This window comes from Microcebus murinus, chromosome 2 (assembly GCF_040939455.1).
Source record: "Microcebus murinus isolate Inina chromosome 2, M.murinus_Inina_mat1.0, whole genome shotgun sequence".
NCBI classification, from domain to species: Eukaryota; Metazoa; Chordata; class Mammalia; order Primates; family Cheirogaleidae; genus Microcebus; species Microcebus murinus.
This window is the reverse complement of record NC_134105.1, coordinates 98,494,864-98,517,316: the sequence shown is the minus strand read 5'-3', so window position 1 is coordinate 98,517,316 and position 22,453 is coordinate 98,494,864. Positions and strand designations below refer to the sequence as shown.

Below are 22,453 nucleotides of genomic sequence, written 5' to 3'. Positions count from 1 at the left end.
CCTTTATGCCCCTTGGCTACATGTTTACCCTTTAGCTCCATGGTTTTTAATCTTGGCTGTACATTAGTTTCACTGAGGATATTTTTAAAAATACCAACCAATACCTCAGCCCCAGGGATTGTTGATTTCATTAGTCTGGGGTGAGTCCAGGTATTGGTATTTTTTAAAAGCTCCCGAGGTTATTCTTATTGTTGCCAAGGTTGAGAGTCACTGCTCTAGTTATACCCAATCTCTTTCTTTTCCTTTTTAATAAAATTTCTTAGGAAATGTCTACATTTACTTTGTTTCCATTATTTTTCTACCTATTGTAGTCTGGCCCTACTTTTACTGTGGTGACTTGCTAATTGCAGACCCAATGCATAGTTTAAAATCTTTAAAGTCCAATTCACTGAATTCAACTTCTTTGGTCTTTTTTTTTTCTCCTTGAAATTCTCTACTGCTTTGACCTCCATGTCAGCACATTTTCTTCTCTGACTTTTCCTTATGGGTACTTCCTAAATATTGGTTTTCCTAAAATGCTTCCTTCATTCTGTTTTTCCTTTTACTCTATATCAGGGTTTCTTAGCTATTGATATTTTGGGCTAGGTAATTCTTTGTTGTGTGGGGCTTTTCTGTGGATTGTAGGATGTTTATCATCATCCCTGGCTCTATCCACTACATGCCAATAACACCCCCTGCTCCCACCCTGATTATGATAACCAGAAATTTCCCCTAGGGCCAAAATTGTACCTGGTTGGGAACCACTGCTCTATAAGCACTCTCTGGTCATTCTCAAGTCCTATCATGGTTCTCATATAGTAATTACCTATATACTGAAGACTCTTAGATCTGTATTCCTCTTTTGACCTTTCCCCCTAATTTAAGGCTTAAATATACAACTTCTTGTTACACATTTCCACTAGATGTTCCATAGATACTCCAAACTTACCAAGATGGAAACTAAACTTTTTCATCTAAACTCGATCCTTTTCATTGATTGATTGACAGAGTCTGACTTTGTTGCCCAGGCTGGAGTGCTCTAGCTCACAGCAACCTCCAGCTCCTGGGCTCAAGCAATCCTTCTGCCTCATCCTCCCGAGTAGCTGGGACTACAGGCATGCGCCACCATGCCCGGCTAATTTTTTTTTCTATATTTTTTTAGTTGTCCAATTAATTTCTTTTTATTTTTAGTAGAGACGAGGTCTCATTTTTGCTCAGGCTGGTTTCTAACTCCTGACCTTGAGTGATCCACCCGCCTCGGCCTCCCAGAGTACTAGGATAACAGGTGTGAGCCACCACACCCAGCCCCTTTTACTTTATTTTTTATTTGATTGGGGATACCATTCTTTACCCAAGTTAGGATCCTGGGCATTAACTTCAGATCTTCTCTTTGTCTCACCCACCCCTCTCATATATACACATCCTAATTAGTCATCAAATCTTTCTGACTTTTATTTCCTATTTCTCAACTCCTGTTTTGTCCAGCCATTTTTCCCATAGATCCCCATCATTTCTTGCTTGCCTCATTATTGCATTAGCCTTCTGACATTTTTATCCTTCAAGGCTTTTCCATTCTTAAATTTATCCCCATATTAGCTTTGCAGGATTATCTGCCTCAGTTTTCAAATCTGTATCACTCCCCTGCTTAAAATACTATTGTCATAGCGTCCATAACTTTATATATAAGGCTCTCTATATTTTCTAACCCTTCCATCCTCTGCAGCCTGGTTTCCTGTTCCCTAATGCTTTTCTTTTATTCCACCAATACTAAACTTACAGTTTTCTATGTAAACCATACTGTCTCAAGTTCTGTACATTTGCCTAATTTCTTTTGTCTGGCAGAAATACCTCTATTGCTTTCTTTACCCAGTTAAATCAATACTTCTTTCAGTCAGAAATTCAGATATGGTATGAGGATATGGTTTGTCTTTGCTGTATGATGTGTGGGGCTATAGCTATAAGACTTAAAGGCAAGAGCTTGGAATCATCTGTAGACTCATTTGTTCACATGTCTGGTAGTTAATGCTAGCTTGTGGCTGATGGTGTAGTTTGTGCTGTCCACTGGAAAACCTACAGATGACTTCCCTTAGTTTTTAAGAGTCCATGCTAGATTTTTCCTTTTTTTTCCAGAATATCTGTTAATTTGAACTTGTCTGATTGTTTCTTCACTGGGTAAGAGTACCAAATAGATAGTGATGTATCAGTGTATCACAGCAGGTGGCACATGATGTTGGATTGTCCCATCATGGGTATTGATAATTTTTTTCTTGCAAAGGTACCCTTTCTCCTTTGTAATTAGTGTATAATCTGAGGTGATAACTTAGCGATTGAGTGAATATCTGGTATCCTAATAGTTTTTCACCTAATGATAGTATTAGCATCCATTGATGATACTTGCCTGACTTATTACCATAATGGCTATAAAATAATGATTTTCTATTTCTATGATTCCTTCTACAGATACTAGGCATTCTTCTGTTTAAAAAAAAAAAAAGAATTCTTCCTGCCCCACCTTATCTGTCTGTCTATCTGGTTATTTATTTATTTATTTTAGCATGGATTCATGGATATTTTTTTTTGGTAAGGTCTCACTCTGTTGCCCGGGCTAGACTACAGTGGCATGATCATAGCTCACTGTAAACCTCAAACTCCTGGGCTCAAGTGATCCTCCAACTCTCTTATTAATTTAAGGGTTGTGAACAAGGGCTACTGCCTAAAATGTTTAGATCCAACTACTCTGACCAAATTGGCATTGTTTGACCATCAAAATGAATAATGATTAAATCTGAATAATGAAAAATGATTAAAATGAATAATGATAAAATCTTTGAGGCCAGGCATGGTGGCTCACGCCTGTAATCCTAGCACTTTGGGAGGCCAAAGCAGGAGGGTCACTTGAGGGCAGGAGTTTGAGACCAGCCTGGGCAACATAATGAGACCTGAGACCCTGTTTCTACAAAAAGTAAAATAAATACAGCTGGACCCGGTGACATGCCCCTGTACTCCCATCTACTCAGGAGGATCACTTGAGCCCAGGAGTTTGAGGCTACAGTGAGCTCTGATTGCACCACTATACTCCAGCTTGGGCAGTAGAGCTAAACCCTGTCTCTAAAAAATTAGAAAAAAATAAAACAAACTTTTGCTCAAAAATTCCTTGTCAGACTAATAAAATGTCACTGTGAACACATTAGCTTGCATCATTCTTCCATGGTTGCTTTGTTTTTGGTTCCTAATATATGCACTGCCATATTAAGAAAGTTTAGTTTTGTCCTTGATTTATTAGGGGCTTTTAATTAAGAATAACTAGTGATTTTGTCAAATTCCCTTTGTAGTCATGTCAAAATGACCTTTTATAGTTTTTCTCATTTAATAATGCATTTATTAGCAAATAGATTTTCTAATTTTGGATCAGCACTGCAAACTTTGAATAAAAACTACTTTGTCAGGAGTGTTACTCTCTTAATGTGATATTGAATTTGATTTGTTCCTAATCTTTTTTTTTTTTTTTTTTTTTTTGAGACAGAGTCTTGCTTTGTTGCCCAGGCTAGAGTGAGTGCTGTGGCGTCAGCCTAGCTCACAACAACCTCCAACTCCTGGGCTCAAGCAATCCTGCTGCCTCAGCCTCCTGAGTAGCTGGGACTACAAGCATGCACCACCATGCCCGGCTAATTTTTTCTATATATATTAGTTGGCCAATTAATTTCTTTCTATATATAGTAGAGATGGGGTCTTGCTCTTGTTCAGGCTGGTTTTGAACTCCTGACCTCGAGCAATCCACCCGCCTCGGCCTCTCAGAGTGCTAGGATTACGGGCATGAGCCACTGCGCCCGGCCTCTTTTTCTTTTTGTTAGATTTTAGCCTGGTGTTTTAGCCTCTTTCCTCACTATACAAAGAAAGTTTCTTTGATTTTTAGTAGTAAGCTGTTTCTGAGTCACTTTGCAGGGTATTTTATTTCTAAGATTTCCTACCTAAAGAATATGTTCTTCTAAGTTAACCCTAGGTTCTGAGATTATAGTTTTCTGAATACTGATCTCAGTTCAAATTTTGAGAATTGATTTTTTTTGGTTGTTAACACTTTTTTTATTTAAAAATGTTATTTTCTTTTTTTAAGTTAACCTAATTCTAGTAGAACTGCAAGATAAGAATGGATTAAAAGGACAACATTACCCAGATATAGCCACAGTTATACCTTGATACATAATCTTATAGATCTTTTAATATATATATGATATTTATATTATATAATTGAGATGGGATTGATCATATTATACATGTTTTATAATCTTTTTTATCTTAATATATTGTATATATCTTTCGGTGTACATCTGAGGTGGGCCCATCTAGGGGTCTTTTAATTCATTTAGCAAACAGTATACCATACTGAACAAATAGTCAAAAATGACGGCCCTTATTGAGCTTGAGTACTAATAGGGACAGACAAACAAACAAAATAGAATGTTAAGCAGTAGTAAGTGCTATGGGGGGAAAAAAGACAGGGAAGGGAGATAGGGGAATGTGGCAGGGGCAGTGAAGGTTCAAAAAGAGTGTAGTCTGGCTGGGCGCAATGGCTCATGCCTGTAATCCTAGCATTTTGGGAGGCTGAGGCAGGAGGATTGTTTGAGACCAGATCGTTTGAGATCGTTTGAGCCTGAGCAAGAGCAAGAGCCCATCTCTACTAAAAATAGAAAGAAATTAGCTGAACAACTAAAAATATATAGAAAAAATTAGCTGAGTATGGTGGCTTGCGCCTGTAGTCCCAGCTACTCGGGAGGCTGAGACAGGAGGATTGCTTGAGCCCAGGAGTTTGAGGTTGCTGTGAGCTAGGCCGATGCCAAAGCACTCTAGCCCAGGCAGCAGAGTGAGACTCTGTCTCAAAAAAAAACACACAAAAAAAGTATAGTCAGCAAAAGTCACATTGAGAAAGTATTTGAACAGATATAAAAGAAGTGAGGGAATGAGCTAGGACTGGGCCAACAGAGAGAGACACTGTGGAGCAGAATAAGGTAGGGGAATAGTGAAAGATAGGGTACAGAGAAGTTGGTGAGAGTGGGGATAGGGAGGCAAGTATTATTTCATGTGGAGCCTGGTTGGTGATTGTAAGGGCTTTTATTCCAGTGGAGAATTTAAGTCTGATTTACGTCTTGAAATGATCACTAACTGCTGTCCTGAAAATAGAATAGAATGTAGGCTGCAAGGAGTGGGGGCAAAGGCACAAGCAGTGAAACCACAGAAGAGGCTATTGTATTATTCTAACCTAGAGATACCAGTGGCTTAGATGAGAGTAGTGAAAAATGGTTTGATTTTAGATATAATTTGACTATAGACATGATAGGATTTGCTGACAGAGAGGATGTGGGGCATAAGAGAAAGAAGAGTTAAGGATGATACCAAGGTTTTTGGCCTTAGCAACTAGAAAAATGAAGCCACCATCAGCTGCCATGGGGAACACTAGGAGGAACAAGTTTTAGGAGTTCATTCAGTTTTGAACATAGTAAGTTTTAGGTACTTACTATACATTCAAGTGGAGATGTTGAGTAGGCAGAGGTCTTGGCTGGAGATAAAATTTGGATGTTTTGGTCTATATATGGTATTTAAAATTATAAAGCTAGATAAAATTATCAAAGGAGTCAAGATAGAAAATAGTAGAGCTTAGAGACTCGAGCCTTGGGCCCTCAATGGTTAGAAGTTTGGAAGATAAAGAAGAATAAGCAAAGGAGATTGAGAAGGAACAGCCAGGGTAGTAGGAGGAAAACCTAGAAGACAGTATAGCTCTGCAAACTAAATGAAGACTCTTATCTGGTGTTAGCATGTGACTTCTGCTCCAGACCCTGTGGATTGATTTTTCTCTTTGATATATGAGTTGCTAAAATTAAATACATACACTACCTTCCTTCTTCCTACTCTCGTCCCTACATTTAGGTTTAACAAGAAAATATTTTATGTTTTTAACAAAAAAAATTCGATATAAATATTGTATGTATCAAGTGAAGATAATCACCAAACAACAGCTCATGTACTTATCGGAGCCACCCTGAATAGTCTCTCTCTGTTACTGCTGCAAAAACATGGAGCTAACATCTGACTTCTAGAGAGTAAGCATCCAACAAAGAGCTGACCGTCAGCTGATCAGCTGCTTGTGAGTTGTCCTTGGCAACACCAAGCATTTGTGTAGGATTAACTTCATAGCATCAAGAACTAGGCTGGTCTCCCAAACTTGGTCATTACTGTTTACCTATTGGTCAGTTCAAGTGTGTAATAAATTTGCTGTTCATTCACTAGCAAACAAGGGGGATATATTAGTTACCTATTGCTGTGTAACAGAACACCCCAGAATTTAGCAGCTTATGACCAATATTTATTATTTCACTATTTCTGAGGGTCAGGAATTTGGGAGCAGCTTAGCTAGGTGGTTCTGGTGAAGGGTTTTATGAGGTTGTAATCAACATGTCAGCTGTGGCTACAGTCATCCAAACTAGGCCTGGAAGATCTGTATCCAAGATGGCTCACTCACATGGCTGCTGGCAGGAGACCTCAGCTTCTTACTATATGGGCCTCTCTGTAGGGCTCCTTGAATGTCTCTTTTACTTGGCAGCTGGCTTCTCCGAGAGTAAGTGACCCAAGAGAGAGGAAGAAGGAAAAAAACCCATAATACCTTTTTATATCCTAATTTTGGAAGCCATACACTGTCATTTCTGCCATATTTTATCTGTAAAAAGTGAGTCACTAAGTCCAGTGTGTATTCAAGGGGAAGAGAATTAAGCTCCACCTCTAAAGAGTTTGTGGACATATTTTAAAACCACCACAGTTTGCCCCCTGGCCACAAATATTTTTACTTCTCCCATGTGCAAAATATACTCACTCACTCCCAGGATCCACCAAAAGTCTCCTTTTTACAGCATCAGCTTGAAATGTAGGTAATTATCTTTTAATTAGGTCTGAATGTGGAGTATATGGACATGTCTTCTTGGTAATTCCTTAGGTACAATTTCTTTTGATGTGAAGATATGTAAACAAAAGAGACAAGTTATTTGCCCATCACACATCCAACATACAGTGGTGTGGACAGGCAATGATTTTGAACAGGTATAGAGATTCCTGTTCAAAAATAGGGAAAATGGAAGGCACAAAGAAAATGCTGGTTCATAGTAATTCTGATAGTTGTCTAGAGAAATGTTGGAAGTTCCTTGATTAGGAATTTATTCCTGCCTAGGAGTGCCTCTTTATTGCTCTTATTTCCTTCTTCTGGACTTTTGAGTCCACACTGTGAATTATCTTTTCTTTTTCATGAAAAATAGTTCATATTTGCAGCAGCATTGTTTTCTTAGTCTGCTTCTTGTCAGTAGAAATTTGAGGACCCAAAGGCCTCTTTTCATTTTATACTGTCTCTCTACCTTTCAGTTTAAGCCGGCAGCATTTCTTTCTTTTTATTTTTTTTCATTTTTATTTTATTTCAAGAAAATGTGAAAGTACAAACATTTTGGTTGCATTTTTATGTCTTTGCTTCTCGCTAGCAAAGGTTAGAGGTATGCCCTTCGCCTCCACAATGCTCACCACATCCCTCAGATGTGGGTCTACCCCCCCAACCCGGAGTCCCTTGTGAATACCACCCCCAGTTAAGCACCATAGTGATAGTCAGTGCCAATTTGATGGCGAGTACATGTGGAGCCCATTTTTCTGATCTCGTGTCACCTCACTTTGGATAACAGGCTTAAGCTTAATCCAGGATAATATAAGTGGTGCTAGCTCACTGTTGTTTCTTAGAATTGAGTAATATTCCATTGTAAACATATACCAAATTTTAATAATCCACTCATGAATTGACGGACACTTGGGTTGTTTCCGCATCCTTGCAATAGTGAATTGTAGCATTTCTTTTAAAAACTTTTGAGTGTCCTGTGAATCTTAGTGGGATTCATGCCATTAGGCAAAAATCACACCCACAAATCTCATGCATTTATTTATTTATTTTTGAGACCGAGTCTCACTTTGTTGCCCAGGCTAGAGTGAGTGCCGTGGCATCAGACTAGCTCACAGCAACCTCAATCTCCTGGGCTCAAGTGATCCTACTGCCTCAGCCTCCCGAGTAGCTGGGACTACAGGCATGCACCACCATGCCCGGCTAATTTTTTGTATATATATTTTTAGTTGGTCAATTGATTTCTTTCTAATTTTAGTAGAGATGGAGTTTTGCTCAGGCTGGTTTCTAACTCCTGACCTCGAGCAATCCACCAGCCTTGGCCTCCCAGAGTGATAGGATTACAGGCGTGAGCCACTGTGCCCAGCCTAATTATTTATTTTTTTAATTGGCAAGAATGATATATATTTATGGTATACAACATGATGTTTTAAAATATGTATACACCATGAAAAGACTACATCAAGCTAATAAATGTGTGCATTGCCTCATATTTATTTATTTTTTGCCTTTTTTTTTTATCTCAGATGACACAGATTATCTTCTGCCATATTCTATTGCTAAGAAGTGAGTCACTGAGTCAAGGCCACACTGGTTGTGGACATTTTCAAACAAATATGAGGGATTCTGAAAAAGATGCACTCATAGAAGCAGAACAGAGAGTAGAATGGTGGTTACCAAAGGTTGGGGGTGGATTGGGGGTTGGGGAGATGCAGGTCAAAGGATAGAAAATTTCAGTTAGACAGGAGGGATAAATTCAAGATATCTGTTGACAACAACATGGTGACTATAGTTAATAACAATATATTGTATACTTGAAAATTGCTGAAAGAGTAGATTTTTAAGTGTTTTCATTACAAATGAATATGTGAGGTAATGCATATGTTGATTAGCTTGATATAGTCCTTAGACAGTGTATACATATTTTAAAACATCATGTTGTGGCCGGGCGCTGTGGCTCACGCCTGTAATCCTAGCTCTTGGGAGGCCGAGGCGGGCGGATTGCTCAAGGTCAGGAGTTCAAAACCAGCCTGAGCAAGAGTGAGACCCCGTCTCTACTATAAACAGAAAGAAATTAATTGGCCAACTGATATATATATATAAAAAATTAGCCGGGCATAGTGGCACATGCCTGTAGTCCCAGCTACTCGGGAGGCTGAGGCAGAAGGATCACTCGAGCCCAGGAGTTTGAGGTTGCTGTGAGCTAGGCTGACGCCACGGCACTCACTCTAGCCTGGACAACAAAGTGAGACTCTGTCTCAAAAAAAAAAAACAAAAACATCATGTTGTATACCATAAATGCATGCAATTTTTCCAATTAAAAAATAAACAATAAAACACAACAAAAGCAGGCAAAAAATAGGTAATAGTATAGTTAGCTATTGTTGAACTTCAGTAGCAGGAAAAGTCTAATATTGGCTACTACCATTGTTATATTGATTGGCCTAATAAGTAAAATGGAACCCAGAGGGCTAAAGTGCATATCATTCATAACACAAGAGATCTAAGGGAATGATTTCTTCAGTTTTTTTCTTTTGCTGAGACATAACCCCACTATCTCTTTGGTTAACAAAGACCAAACTCATGAGAATAAAGAACTGAGTACATGTGTCATCTTAAGTATTCAGAATGACAAGTGCCAAGCATGTGTGCATTTGGATATATTTGTGTTATAATCATCTGAAATACTCTTAAATTAGAATTGTTCTCAAACTAAAAAAAAAAAGACCCTTTAAATAATACCTTATACAGAAACCCAATGTATAAAACATGTAAAAATGAAACTACCCTTGTTAAAGAGAGGAGGGCCTCAAATCCCACTGGCTTGGCATCTCTTTCAATCCTTCCTCATATTGGTGCCAGATATCCAAGTCATATAGTTTGAAAACTATACCATACCATCATATTTCTTTCCAGCCTAATTTATAAAAAGTCTATTAATCCATATGATAGCAGAGCTCAGGAATATAGCCCTAATAGCAAGATAACATACCACTGGGTGGCAGACTGATTTCTGGTACTATCTCTTGTGTAATAGAGATGGCTTTTGTGAAAAGCCATTTTGGTTTGGGGAGGTAGTTGGTGATGAGTCAGCCATGAATATCTGTAGAGTACTTTCATTAGTCTGCTGTCTTATATAATTTTTTTTCTCCTCTGACAGCATAATACAACAGATCTTTGCAGGATTCTTTGCAAATTCTGCGATTCCTGGATCCCCACACCCTTTTTCCTGGTAAGTAACTAATTGCTTTCTAGCTTACTTTGTTGGAATAGCATCATTTTAAGTGCTATAGTTTCTGTGCCATAGAGAGAAAGAAAGAGAGCTGCATAGGTGAGTATGTAGATGTGACTGGAAGGCTATTAGATTGCCTTTTTCTACTGAGCCCAAACTTAATCAGAACTTATTTTTTCAGGCTCAGGAGAGCCATCCTGGTCCCCCAGGATGTTTAGGTGCTGGAAATGTCTGATTCCATTTATATTCAGATCTGAGAGTTGTGTTGAGGTGCAGGATTGGTATCTGATTTGTGGGTTTCCCCTCTAGACTGTACCGGAAGATTTTATTCCTTAAGAATTTCTGAAATTGAAAACATAATCCTTAATTATCTTTTTCCAAAGTAAGAAGGTTTGTCAGAAGAAACAAAAGGCTATAATTCAGTATCAGAAGGACACTTACATATAGTAGGGGTTGAAGATAGAATTTCTTCTTGTCTGGATAATTATTTGCCACTTCTAACTCTGCCCCAGAAGGCTTCTTTGCTCAGAGAGAGCTCAGTCCTTCCATACAATAACCCTATTTTCTACCCTTTCGTTCCTTTAAACATGTTTCAGCTGAAGAGTCTGGACCTCTGTCATCCAGGGTAGTGCACCAGCAGCTCCAAAAAGGTGTTACCAAGTCCCTTTTGTAATTGCTCTAAGTTGTGATACAGAGAGACTGCTATGGCTGCTTCTCTATGTGAAAGCTCCTCATTGTCTAGGACTGTGGGTGGCTTCTTAGAATGGAGGAAGTCTGCTGTAGATTCTGACCACTCATGAAGGGAAAACTCTCCTTGAAAAGCAGCTCCATCTATGTTTAATGTAAGTGGGTACAGAAAAGACAAACTTTTTAACTAGCAGGCAATGAATCACTCTTTTTGCTCTGGTGTGTTATGTGGTACTTTAGGTAGCTTCATATTTTATGTTCCAGTTAAGTAAAATTCCTAGAGAATGAGAGATTATCTCTGGATAATCTGTTTGATCTTAAAAATATAGAGAAATTTTTTGATTGTAGAGGACTAGTGATTTTCCAGCTCTGAGAGAGAATAGGATCCCTCTGCCAGTTTTTTTCTGTGGCGTAGGGAGGAGGAGCCTGGTCACTCCATCTAATGCTGTCTGTCTCATCTCATGTATAGGAGCGGGATGCTGCACTCCAACCCTGGGGACTATGCCTGGGGTCAAACAGGGCTTGATGCCATTGTAACCCAGGTGAGGAGCTGCCTTTTGAGGGTGTCTGTTCAGTGTGTCTCATGGTTCCACAGGCTTCCTGCTTTCCTTCTGCTACTTTCTGAAATGGTGGTCACTCTGCTTTCTCTAATATTTTGAGCTTTGGGTTTCTGTTTTACTAAGGGGATAAATGGTTTATGGGTTTAGCTTAGCATTCATGTATCTTCTAGGTCCAAGGGGATTTCTAGAAGATAGTTTCACCTCCGTAGAAAGAAAAGGCTTCTCCTATAACAAACAGTATATTGTATTTTTGGCCTCTCTTGTTCAGTCCTGTGAGGATCCTGTTAACAATTACTTCACAAAAAAAAGGAGGGTCTTCTTATATGTTGAAGCAGGGATTTCTGCTAGATGGAGCAAAGTAGGGGAAGGAAGCAGAGAAAAAGGTATTCCCATGCCATGTTTAATTGCTTTTACTTGTTTATGTTCATTTTAATTTGATTGGCTTTTCATTTCCCTTTGTGGATTACTGAGAATAGAAAGCATGTCATTTATATCCAAGTCTTTGTGTAGGCAGTAATTTATCTATTTCTTGGCTTACTTTATGCTACTTTTCATATTCCCACCCTTTTCTTCCTTCTAGCAAAATAAAGTTTTTGGACTTTTGGCTAAGTATTACTTTTTATTAAGCTGTAGTTTTATTCACAATATCACAACGCTATGGCTGCCCAAAGGTAGGCCTTGCCATCGTGGGTCTTCCTGCAGGATTATACTTCTGTTACTCTGAAATTGTATGGCAATTATGAGTGTTCTGGCATCAGGGAAGGGAAAACCCAAGCCTCTCAGAGCCTTGCAGGAGTAAGAGTAACTAACATTTCTAATATCTGCTCTGTTTGTTCTCAGCTGGAACAGCTCCCTCTCCAGGGAGATTGAGATGTCTGCCACTTCTTTTCCTTTTTCTTTTTGTTTTTTCTTTCTGTTTTTTTTTTTTTTTGTTTGTTTGTTTGTTTTTTAAATAGCTTTTAGGACAACTGGAAAACACAGGGCCTCCTCCAGCTGACAAGGAAAAGATCACATCACTTCCAACAGTGACAGTAACTCAGGAACAAGTCGGTAGGTTCATTTTTATGCTTATTCTGTCATTTTCTGATCTATGTTCAAAATCTCAGTATCTTCCCATACAAAGGATCTTGAGGTGAGGCTATTGCCCCCTAAAATTCCTACCTGGGGCCAGACATGGAAGGTGCCATTCATTAGGTTACTCTTTCATTAGGTTAGCCAACAGGTATTTCCTGAGCAATTACCATGTTCCTTTTCTAGGTGCCATTGGAAATAAAGGAGTACATGGATATATGACTTGATTCTAGTAAGTTCAAGAACTTATTAGTGGAAGCAAAACTCACCAAATGATTAAAAAACAGTGTTAAAAATAGTTTTGGACAGATGATAATGACTTTGGGGAAAGGGGAAGAGAAAAAATGAGGGGTTGGGAATTTGTTTCATATCTACTTTGTGTCAACTATAGGTAGGTACATTAGCCATAGATATTACTTTATTTATAGGCACTGAGGGAATTTGGTGATAAGAGACACAATTTTGGACTGGAAGTTTTCTTTCTCGATAAATTTAGATTTAGAGTCAGAGATGATTTTAAAGACAAGATGGGCCATCTTAGGTCATTCTATTTAAGGAAAAGTATGAACCAATATAAGAATATCAGCATGGATCTGGTGTCTGAGTCAAGTATAAGGACAGTGACCTTATCAGACCTGAAATAGAATGCGGTTTGGAGAGTGGTGGGAGGTAGGACTGGATGGGAAGGGTAAAGCCTTGTGACAGAGGACCTTGAAACTGCAAGAGAAGTTAGGCCTGGGTATTTTAGGTAGTAGGGAAGTTTTGTAGGTCCCCAAATGGAGGAATGAGGGAATTTAAGTGATCTTTAGAAGATCAGTCTGGAGGTAGCGTGTAAAATAGATTGGAAGGGGGAAAGAGCAGAAACGGATTTAAGAGGCTGTTACAGCAGTCCAGGTGGGGTTCAGGTGATAGTAACAATGCTAACAGAAAGAAAAAGGTAGATTCAGAAGATCATTTTGAAGAAAGGTTTTCATCACTGATTGTGTAATGAGATGAAGGAGGGGAAAGGGTCAAAAATGATTCTAAGATTTTTCAGCTTTGTAATGATACAGGTGATGCTGCTATCTTCAGGGGTAGGGGAATAGTGAGTGGGCCCTGGTTTGAGTAAAGAGAGATATGATATTTTTAATTTGTTGATTTTGAGGGCACCAGCTGACAATCCAAGTGAAGAGGAGCTGGAGATTGCTATGAAGCTGGTATTAGGGAAAATGAGCTGGTAGCAAAGTGTAGGATGTATTTAGAGAGTTAAAGACCTGGAATTAGGGATAGTACCTGGGAAGCTGTTGCATTAGAGTAGGAATGAGAAGTAAAAGTTAGAATTAGGGCAAAGGTGGTAGGACTGGCGAGGAAGGAGTGAATCTGTTAAGCAGTAGTTTTGCTCCAAATGTCTTGACTGCTGTTGGGGCATGGAGCATATGCCAGCCACTGGGGATATAGACAAGCTGGTATTATCAGCCAAACTTGGGAAAGTCAGAACTTGCTGCTTGGAATCCCCAATGTGGTTTGTGATTGGTTTCTCTCAGAGAAGAGGACTTCCTGTCTCTTGAGTTGGAGGTCTTAGCTATGCTTGGGTGTTGGAATTCTGCAGCACAACTTCCTGGTACAGCTTTTATTTAACAACTTGTACAGAGGACTTGAGGGCAGCCATGTTGAAAGAGGATATATAATGTGGAAAAGAGCAGGGTAAAAGTGGCTTGAGACACTGAATAGGAACTGTTGAGATTGCTGAGATGAGTCTCTTGGTTGTGGTGGACAGGATTCTTGTGTTTCCTAAGTGAAAATTGACTGCCAGAAGGCTGTCACATTGGGAAGTTGTTTTTCTTGTTTTACTTATCATATTAGATGATCTAAGCCCTAGTTTATTTCTTCCAACTCTTTACATTAAAGTAGACTTTCTGTAGTTCCTATCTAGGCCTTATTGGAATAGGCCCTATTCATCATTCCTCCATTTCATGTCCCTGTCTACTACCACCTTTACACCCATTTTGAAATATAACTCATGTCTCTTACCTATTTCCCACTTGAATATACCTTTTCTTGTCTGTCTGTTATGCATTCCTAGGGTTCTTAAAGACATTGGGTTAGTTTTTTCTTCCTTCTTTTGACTTATTTACTTTAAAAGGCATTTACTTCTCCAACAGATATGGGTTTAGAGTGTCCAGTATGCAAAGAAGATTACACAGTTGAAGAAGAAGTCCGGCAGTTACCCTGCAATCACTACTTTCATAGCAGTTGTATTGTACCATGGTTGGAACTGGTGAGTACTGTAAGTCACATCTTCTTGAGGGGATGGTTCAGAGTAAAGGTATAGTTAACAGTTCATGGAGAGTCAAGTAGATCATATTTTAATCTCATAAATCCCTGGCTAACTCTTAGTACCACCATTATTGTTTTGTTGAATTATTGTCTGTTTGGAACTTTTCTGACTATAGGTTGGCAAACTACAGCTCACAGGCCACTGTGGCCTGCCACCTATTTTTGTAAATAAAGTTTTATTAGAACACAGCTATGTTCATTTGTTTACACATTGTCTTGGGATACTTTCGTGCTATATCAGCATAGTAGAATAGTTGCAACAGAGATGGTGTGGCCTATGATGCCTAAAATATTTACTCTCTGTCCCTTTAAACAAAAAGTTTGCTGACCCCTGCGCTAGACCATATGGAAAGTGGTGGGCACTTACCCTCCTGTCATATCTCAGATCACTGTTTCTGTTTAGTTCTGTTTGATAGTATGTGTTAGCTGTTGTTAAAGTTGCTTGCCTAGAATTCTGTCAGATTTATTTAAAGTTCTATTTGGGAGATATCCTGGCATCACACCTTGGAGCCGTTTTTGTTTTCCTAGTTTCCAAGTCATAATTTTTAATATGCCAACTCTTAGGGTTCTTTAGTCTTCAGTACCCTAAGCTTCTCAGGTCAGGTTGTTCACATGGATTGATATTTTTCTGTTTCAGCATGACACATGTCCTGTATGTAGGAAGAGCTTAAATGGTGAGGACTCTACTCGGCAAACCCAGAGCTCTGAGGCCTCTGCAAGCAACAGATTTAGCAATGATAGCCAGCTACATGACCGATGGACTTTCTGAAGCTAAAGACCACGCCTGAACCAGGGCTATGGTAGTCTTCTTGCCATAGCTGTAAATTGCATCAAAACAAAAACACAGTAGATGGATTTAGGAATCTCATAAGAAACCCCAACCCATGATATTAATGCAATGAGTGTTTTTCTTCTCTAAATTTAAAGTTAATATTTACAGATGGAATTGTATCTGCAACCAAATGCCTCTTATTCCTGAATTCAGAGTGATAATTTTGTAAGTGTGAAACTTAATTATGTGGGCTTCCCACCACCAGAATAGAATCAGTTCTTTAAAGTCTAGCTAGGGGCCTGCTATCTGTCATATTACCGTAATGGATGTTTCCACCTCCTTCTCCAGCCTCTACCCCACCATTAGTGTATTTTACAGTAAATATAGTGGAACCAGAGCCCTAAAGTCCTGCTAATATAAAGTCCTTTTGTCTTAATTGTACAAAAACATCTACTCTTGACCACATTAGCCATGAGGTGAGGTCAGATTAATTCAGGAATCTGAGACTAATGATTTTTGTTTGATTTTGTTTTGTTTTGCTCCCCAAAGAGCAAATTAAAGAAAAATTACAGTGGGAAGGAAAAAGTGGCTTATCATCACATGCTTTCGTTTTCTTGTTTTAATTTTTAAACACAACTTCAGGAAGAAACCAGTGTAACATGTCTTAGGAGTCTTGGATTGATAGGAGTCTGATTCTAGTTCCTTTTGGGGAATGAGTTGGGCAGCATACAGGCACAGAAAGAAAGATGTTTGAAATCTTTGCTTTTGAGATTTTTTTTTTAATGATCCCCAATTCATTGTTTACCGTCTTGTCCTAAGAATCTTAAAATAATTTTCTGCACAGAAATAAGATACTTCATTACTGCTTCCATAGCCAATTCACAGTTTTTGGTAATTCATTGATCTCTAGGAATTAAGATTTTACATTGTCTCATTTTAATTTTTTAAGCCTATTTTCATCTCTGAAACTTTTGTGTTCTACTTGGTTCTGGCTATACTTAGAGTCAGACTGATTAATGTGATCATGCCCAAAACAACTTGGCCTGGGAGAGGTAGACCTTATTTTTTTCAACCTAACAGTATCCCATGTACCTGCTCTTTGGAGCATTTAAGTGTTTAAAGTTGAATAAATGAAGGTCAAGAATGTTGTTGGAACTTCAGAGTCTCAAAAGGAAATGATTTGGACATATAACAGCTGTTGATATACCAAAAAAAGACATTAATGGTGCACAGAGGGGTACTATTTGTATGGTTACATCAGCCCTTTATAGTTTGGAATGATCAGAACAAGAATACCACCACTCTTTGGTGAGTCTCTTTCTTGGTTAGGAGTCTTTCCTAAGTTTTTGTGGACTATCATACAGTGATTTGGGGCTGAGGGAAAGGGGTTAGAGTTGTCTTTGTACTTTGGTAGAGAATGAAGGAGTTGAAGAGGGAAGAGAAAAAGAGAGTGACCTACTGAACTAATAGACTGCTTCTTAAAGTTGTGACAAAGTATAGCAAACAGCATCAGGCTAAGTTATCTAAAATTTTCTTCACTTTTTTTACTCTGATAGAGGACATGAGATTCATTTTGCTGTCCTACTTAATGAATCTGTAGTGTTTCTTGCTATAATGGGAGATACCTCAGACTTCCAGATTAATTTATATTAAGGAGTTAGGGTTCTTCAGACATTTATTATAAGGAACTGGCTCGCACAATTATAGAGGCTAAGAAGTTCCAAGCTCTGCAGTGGGTCAGTTAGAGATCCAGAAAAGCCAATGGTGTAGTTCCAGTCTGAGTCTGAAGGCCTGAGCACCACAAGAGCCAGTGGTGTAAGTTCCAGTCTGAAAGCCAGCAGGCTTGAGACCCAGAAAAAGCTTATGTTTCAGTTCTAGTTCGAAGACAGGAAAAGACTGGTGTCCCAGCTCAAGAAGTCAGATAGGAGGAGTTACCTCTTACTTGAGAGAGAGTCAGCCTTTTTGTTCTATTCAAGACTTCAACTGATTGAGGGCCACCCACATTAGGGAAGGCCATCTGCTTTATTTAGTCTGCTGATTCAAATGTTAATCTCATCCAGAAACACCCTTATAGATACACCCAAAATAATGTTTGACCAACTATCTGGACATCCTATGCCTAGTCAAGTTGACATATAAATTAACCATCACAAAGAGGAAAGTAGAAATAATATACACAGATTGTTCCTCATCCCATTTAAATTTTACCAAGTGAATAGTGTGTCTTTATGAAAAATGTCTGCCTTGGCTTAGAGACCTCAGTACTATGGTTAAACAGTGGAAGAAATATGTGGATGCCAACCAATTTGCTGTGTGCGTAATTTCTGGTTTTTTCCTCTTTAACCTAAATTAACCTGGAAATTTGAAAGACTCCCATTCTACGAAAAAACATTTTAGAGTCATTGATCTAACACCAGAACATGGCTGCGGTTAAGCAGTCTATTTCTGTGAATACCTTGCCCTTAAATGTTTCAAACAGTTTAGACATAGTGCCCAAGGCAGAAGGCTAGGCAACCTGGACTTTTCAGGTCTTCATTCTTTTATAGCTGGAAGGCTTACATACTCAGGAATCTGGAGCCTTTAAAGGAGTCAAGAGAGAGATGATTCAGCTTTCCCTGATTGTCAAAGAGAAGATAAAACTTGTGATTTTAGATCTTGAGCCATTAGTGTGAACTTGGTCTTTACATTTGTATTAAATGGCCTGCTCTTTGAATTCCATGAAGAGCTGAACAGATTATTTTCTTATTCTGAATATCTTTCCTTCTTTATCTTGTCCATTATAATTGTCCTATATATACATACACATAGAGACTACATAAATATATAAAAATTTTTGCCTCTTATCTGTTATACTTTAAAACAAGAGGGAAGAAAATTACTTGGTTAGCACATGTAATAATTGGGAAAGATTTTTTTTAAAGATTGGTAGACTTGGAAGTTGAGAGATTATATAGGTCAGTGCCTTGGCTTATTGCTTCTTGGGTAGTTTCCAGATAGGTTAGTCAAACCCATCTTCATATGGGTTAGTTCTGGCTGGATAGAACTGGAGAGTTGGGTGGGAAGGGCAGAGACAGGGACATTTATCTGCAACATCTTTAAAGTTTCAGAATCAATGAGTTGGGAGCAGGGAGAAGAAATAATCCTGGCATTAAAAATTAATTTTCCTTCAGAGTGCCTATTGCCAGTTCTCTGAGAAAAGCTGAGAAACCTGGAGAATCCAGAGTAACATTTTGTCCATGTTGCTGTAGCTCCTTGACTTTTCCTTACAATAATGATTTAATTTCTAAAAAAAAAAAATAATTACTCTGGGCAGAAGATATAGAAATGACGACTAAGTAAATAGCTTCTGTAGTTCATTATAAATTTTGTCAGCATTTGTTGCATAACATTTGGGCAGGTGCTTCTTAGATGGTTTTCTTTGAGCATTACTCTGGTCCAATAATTGGTTCTCAAGTTGAAAGGAAGATTTTGGGGGAAGAACTTGTTTTTTTCGGTAGCTAGTCTCACTTTGATTAAATAGTTAGGAAAAAAATCTTTGTTTTTGTATTACACATTTATATATGTATATATGTGTATATATAGATATTTATATATTCATAGGCACATATGCACATTTCGTACTGGAGGAAGAAGGGATATGGTGGGCACTGAGGTGCAGTAAGCAAGGCTATAGAAGAGGGCTGGAGCCCCATTGTCTGATTCTCTCATTGTATATACCTTTAGACCCTGTGTTTCCATGAGTTCTCTGTTATGGGGCACTATTGGCTTACACAGGTAAGTACCTTGTTACATGATCTGTTGTGCAAGGGTTCACTGAAGTTAAAAACCTAGTCACTTCTGAGGGTTGAGAATATGACTTTGAGGAAAGGGTATTTATTTATCATCCATTGCTTCTATGTTATAATCAGTTGTACTCCAATACAGTTATCTATTGATTTTTAACAAAAATTTCTTGGTAAATTTTTGATATCAAATTGAATCTCTTATGTCCTGCATGCCTCAGTTTCTTTCTCCCTGGTTTCCAGGTGCTTTTCCTTCAAGGAATACAAATGAAATATATCAATTTTAACAAAATCAATCAGGAGATTAATTAATAGTCTGTGACTTTCCTAAGTAACAACAACAAAACAGCCTTTGGGACTTTAGAAGTGAGGGACACTTCAGAGTTGGTTGCTAGAGCTGATGATCTAGGGAGGCCACTGCCATCTGTGAAGGAAGACAGACTTTAGGAGGAGTAGAGCTGGTATTCAAATATTTGGGTGTTAGGGGAAAACCCCCTTTGGCCTCTGTGGTAAAGAGATGGGAAGATAAAAGTGCTGTTTGCAAGTATAAATCCAATGAAGATTTGGGAATTGGGCATGACTAGTAGGAGAGAGTACTTATTGAGAGTTTCCAAAGTGAGTCTCGTATAAGTTCTGATGCAGGGAGTTGAAGGAAAGATTTGATGGGGCAAACATATCAAGTGGCTACCCTGTAGGGAGAAATCCTAGCTTGGAGTAATGTCAGTATCTCAACACTCAGGCTGGGAGCCACTGGGCTGTTCCAGTGGTTTAAAGTAGAGTACATAGAATATAATATATACAACTGGAGATACTTTCCAAAATCAAAATAGAGCCTTTGTCAGATCTAAAGGACATTATGAGGTTTTGATCTCTCATACCTGCCACAGACAAGTGAAATTATAGGCATTCATCTCTAAGATTTTATACATATACACTTTGTTTTGCTGCCATATTCCACAGAAGTGGAACCTATATGTTACCTTTCCTTTTTCAACTAGGACACTTAGATCTGTGAGTCATGACACGTAGGCTTGTTGTGATTCTTCACCTTTTCTAATAAATACTGTTTTTAAGGTCCAAAAATTATTAGATTCCCTTCCAACAGATGATAGCTCTATTTTTAGTATTTTTGATGAAAAAATACATTTAAAAAGCTGCTATGATTTCAGTAATGCTTTTAAGTCAGTTTGTTTTTATTAGTCACACCAGAATCTACATCTAATTGAAATTTATACATATTTGTAATATATATTATTTATTGAGACTGAAAATTATGGACAGATTCCTTGTAATAACCTCATGGCCTCACAGAGGTTCAAAACCCATGGTTGTGAATCACTCATATAGCTTGGGGTTAGTATGTATGTCCTGAAAACTACTTATTTATGCATGTAAATTTATAAACTTATTTGAAATCAATTGTATCAACACATTTTGAAAGCGAAGATACAAATATTTCAAATTTCTGTTTGAGTCTTGAGATAAGCAGAATAAATAAATTCTTTATAAGCAAGACCTTTGACTTATGGTTGCTTTGTTTATTCTGCTTAGTTCAAGTCAGAGTCTAATGAACTTGAATGTCTTGATAAACTTGGGCAGTGATCATGTGTCCTTTCTGTGATCATGTGTCACAGATTTTTATATGTGGACTAAGTATAGCACAGTGGATGAAACCTTTCCTATAGTTAGACGTATCTTCCTTGTGAGACTTCCAGTGATTGTATAATGCTGAGTAGTTTCAGAAGATTCTTTGAATAGTAAAAAGCAAAAGAAATCTCTGCCCATATGAACTTAGTATTTATTTGGTTTTTTATTTGTTTGTTTGTTTGTTTTTTGAGACACAATCTCACTCTGTTGCCCGGGCTAAAGTGCCATGGTGTCAGCCTAGCTCACAGCAACCTCAAACTCCTGGGCTCAAGCAATCCTTCTGCCTCAGCTTCTGAGTAGCTGAGACTACAGGCATGCACCACCATGCCCGGCTAATTTTTTCTATATATTTTTAGTTGTCTAGCTAATTTCTTTCTATTTATAGTAGAGATGGCATCTTGCTCTTGCTCAGGCTGGTTTCAAACACCTGACCTTGAGCCATCCTCCTGCCTTGGCCTCCCAGAGTGCTGGGATTACAGGCGTGAGCCACCATGTCAGGCCAAACTTAGTGTTTAGTTAGAAACACAAAACAAATATACACAAAACAGGTAGAGAAAGATTAGAGTAGATGTGGTATAAGGGAGAAACCTTTGGTGATTTTGGAGTCAGAATTCAAATAACTCTGGGTTCCAAATCCAGACTGTCATTTGATCCTCAGAGCAGTCCGGTGGGAACAGAAGATACAGTAGGCAATATCCTTTTTTTGCAATTATGTAAACAGAAATAGTATCTCAAAACTTCATTTGCCCAAGGATACATAGCTGGTATGTTGCAGAGCTATAATTTGAGTCCAGAGCTAGAATAGGTCTTGACTCCATACCTAGTGTTTTTTACCTCCATAAGACACAAAATCTAAAATCCTTAGTTTAAGGTTCAAGACCATCTCTAATAAGGGTCTTATTCATCCATTTCAGCCTTATCTGTCTCTGTTCCCATAAACCTTAGCTCCCACATTTGGCAGGTTCTTGCCAAGAATCTCAGGTAAGGTGTCTGTTTCCTTTTGATGGCTTACCATGTAGCTCCCTCTAAATTGTGTTCCTACCTTTTTATTCATGTAGTTCCTCCTATCAGGAATATCCTTCCTCCTCCTCTCTGCTTAACTATGACAAGAGGTCATCTGTCCAAAGACAAAGATAAGAGGGTTTATGAATTTAGGAGAAAAGAAAAGGCTGCAAAAACTGCTGTGGGCATTATGTAAAAAGAAATGACCAAAGAGGCTGACAGATACTTAGTTGAAGCTGGACAGTTTTACTCTGTGATACATACACTTGGTCAGCACAAATCTTTTTCCTCCTCCAGCAATAGTGTGTGGATATTGTTGAACACCATGGTCTGTCTTTGCTTTCTCATTTCCATGCCAAGTCAGTCACTGGGTTTGGCTCTTTTCTTCTCCTGCATATCTTTGCTTGTTTCTTCTCTTTCCTTTACAGTGTTAAATAAAAATTTCTTCCAGAAAAATTGGTGTTCTTATTCTATTTGACTTGCTAATTT

General features: G+C 38.4%; 1 protein-coding gene across 2 annotated transcripts in view; it reads left to right on the top strand.

Annotated features, from left to right (window-relative positions):
- RNF115 (ring finger protein 115) overlaps window positions 1-16,688 on the top strand; it is a 61,274-nt gene extending 44,586 nt beyond the window's left edge. For both annotated transcript variants that reach the window (XM_012761920.3, XM_012761921.3), the window contains 5 exons: window positions 10,056-10,127; window positions 11,284-11,356; window positions 12,331-12,424; window positions 14,587-14,702; window positions 15,399-16,688. In XM_012761920.3, the coding sequence (XP_012617374.1) occupies window positions 10,056-10,127; window positions 11,284-11,356; window positions 12,331-12,424; window positions 14,587-14,702; window positions 15,399-15,530 (487 nt within the window). In that variant the 3' untranslated portion in view covers window positions 15,531-16,688. The remainder of the gene's footprint in view (window positions 1-10,055; window positions 10,128-11,283; window positions 11,357-12,330; window positions 12,425-14,586; window positions 14,703-15,398) is intronic.
- The last annotated feature ends 5,765 nt before the right edge of the window (window positions 16,689-22,453 follow it).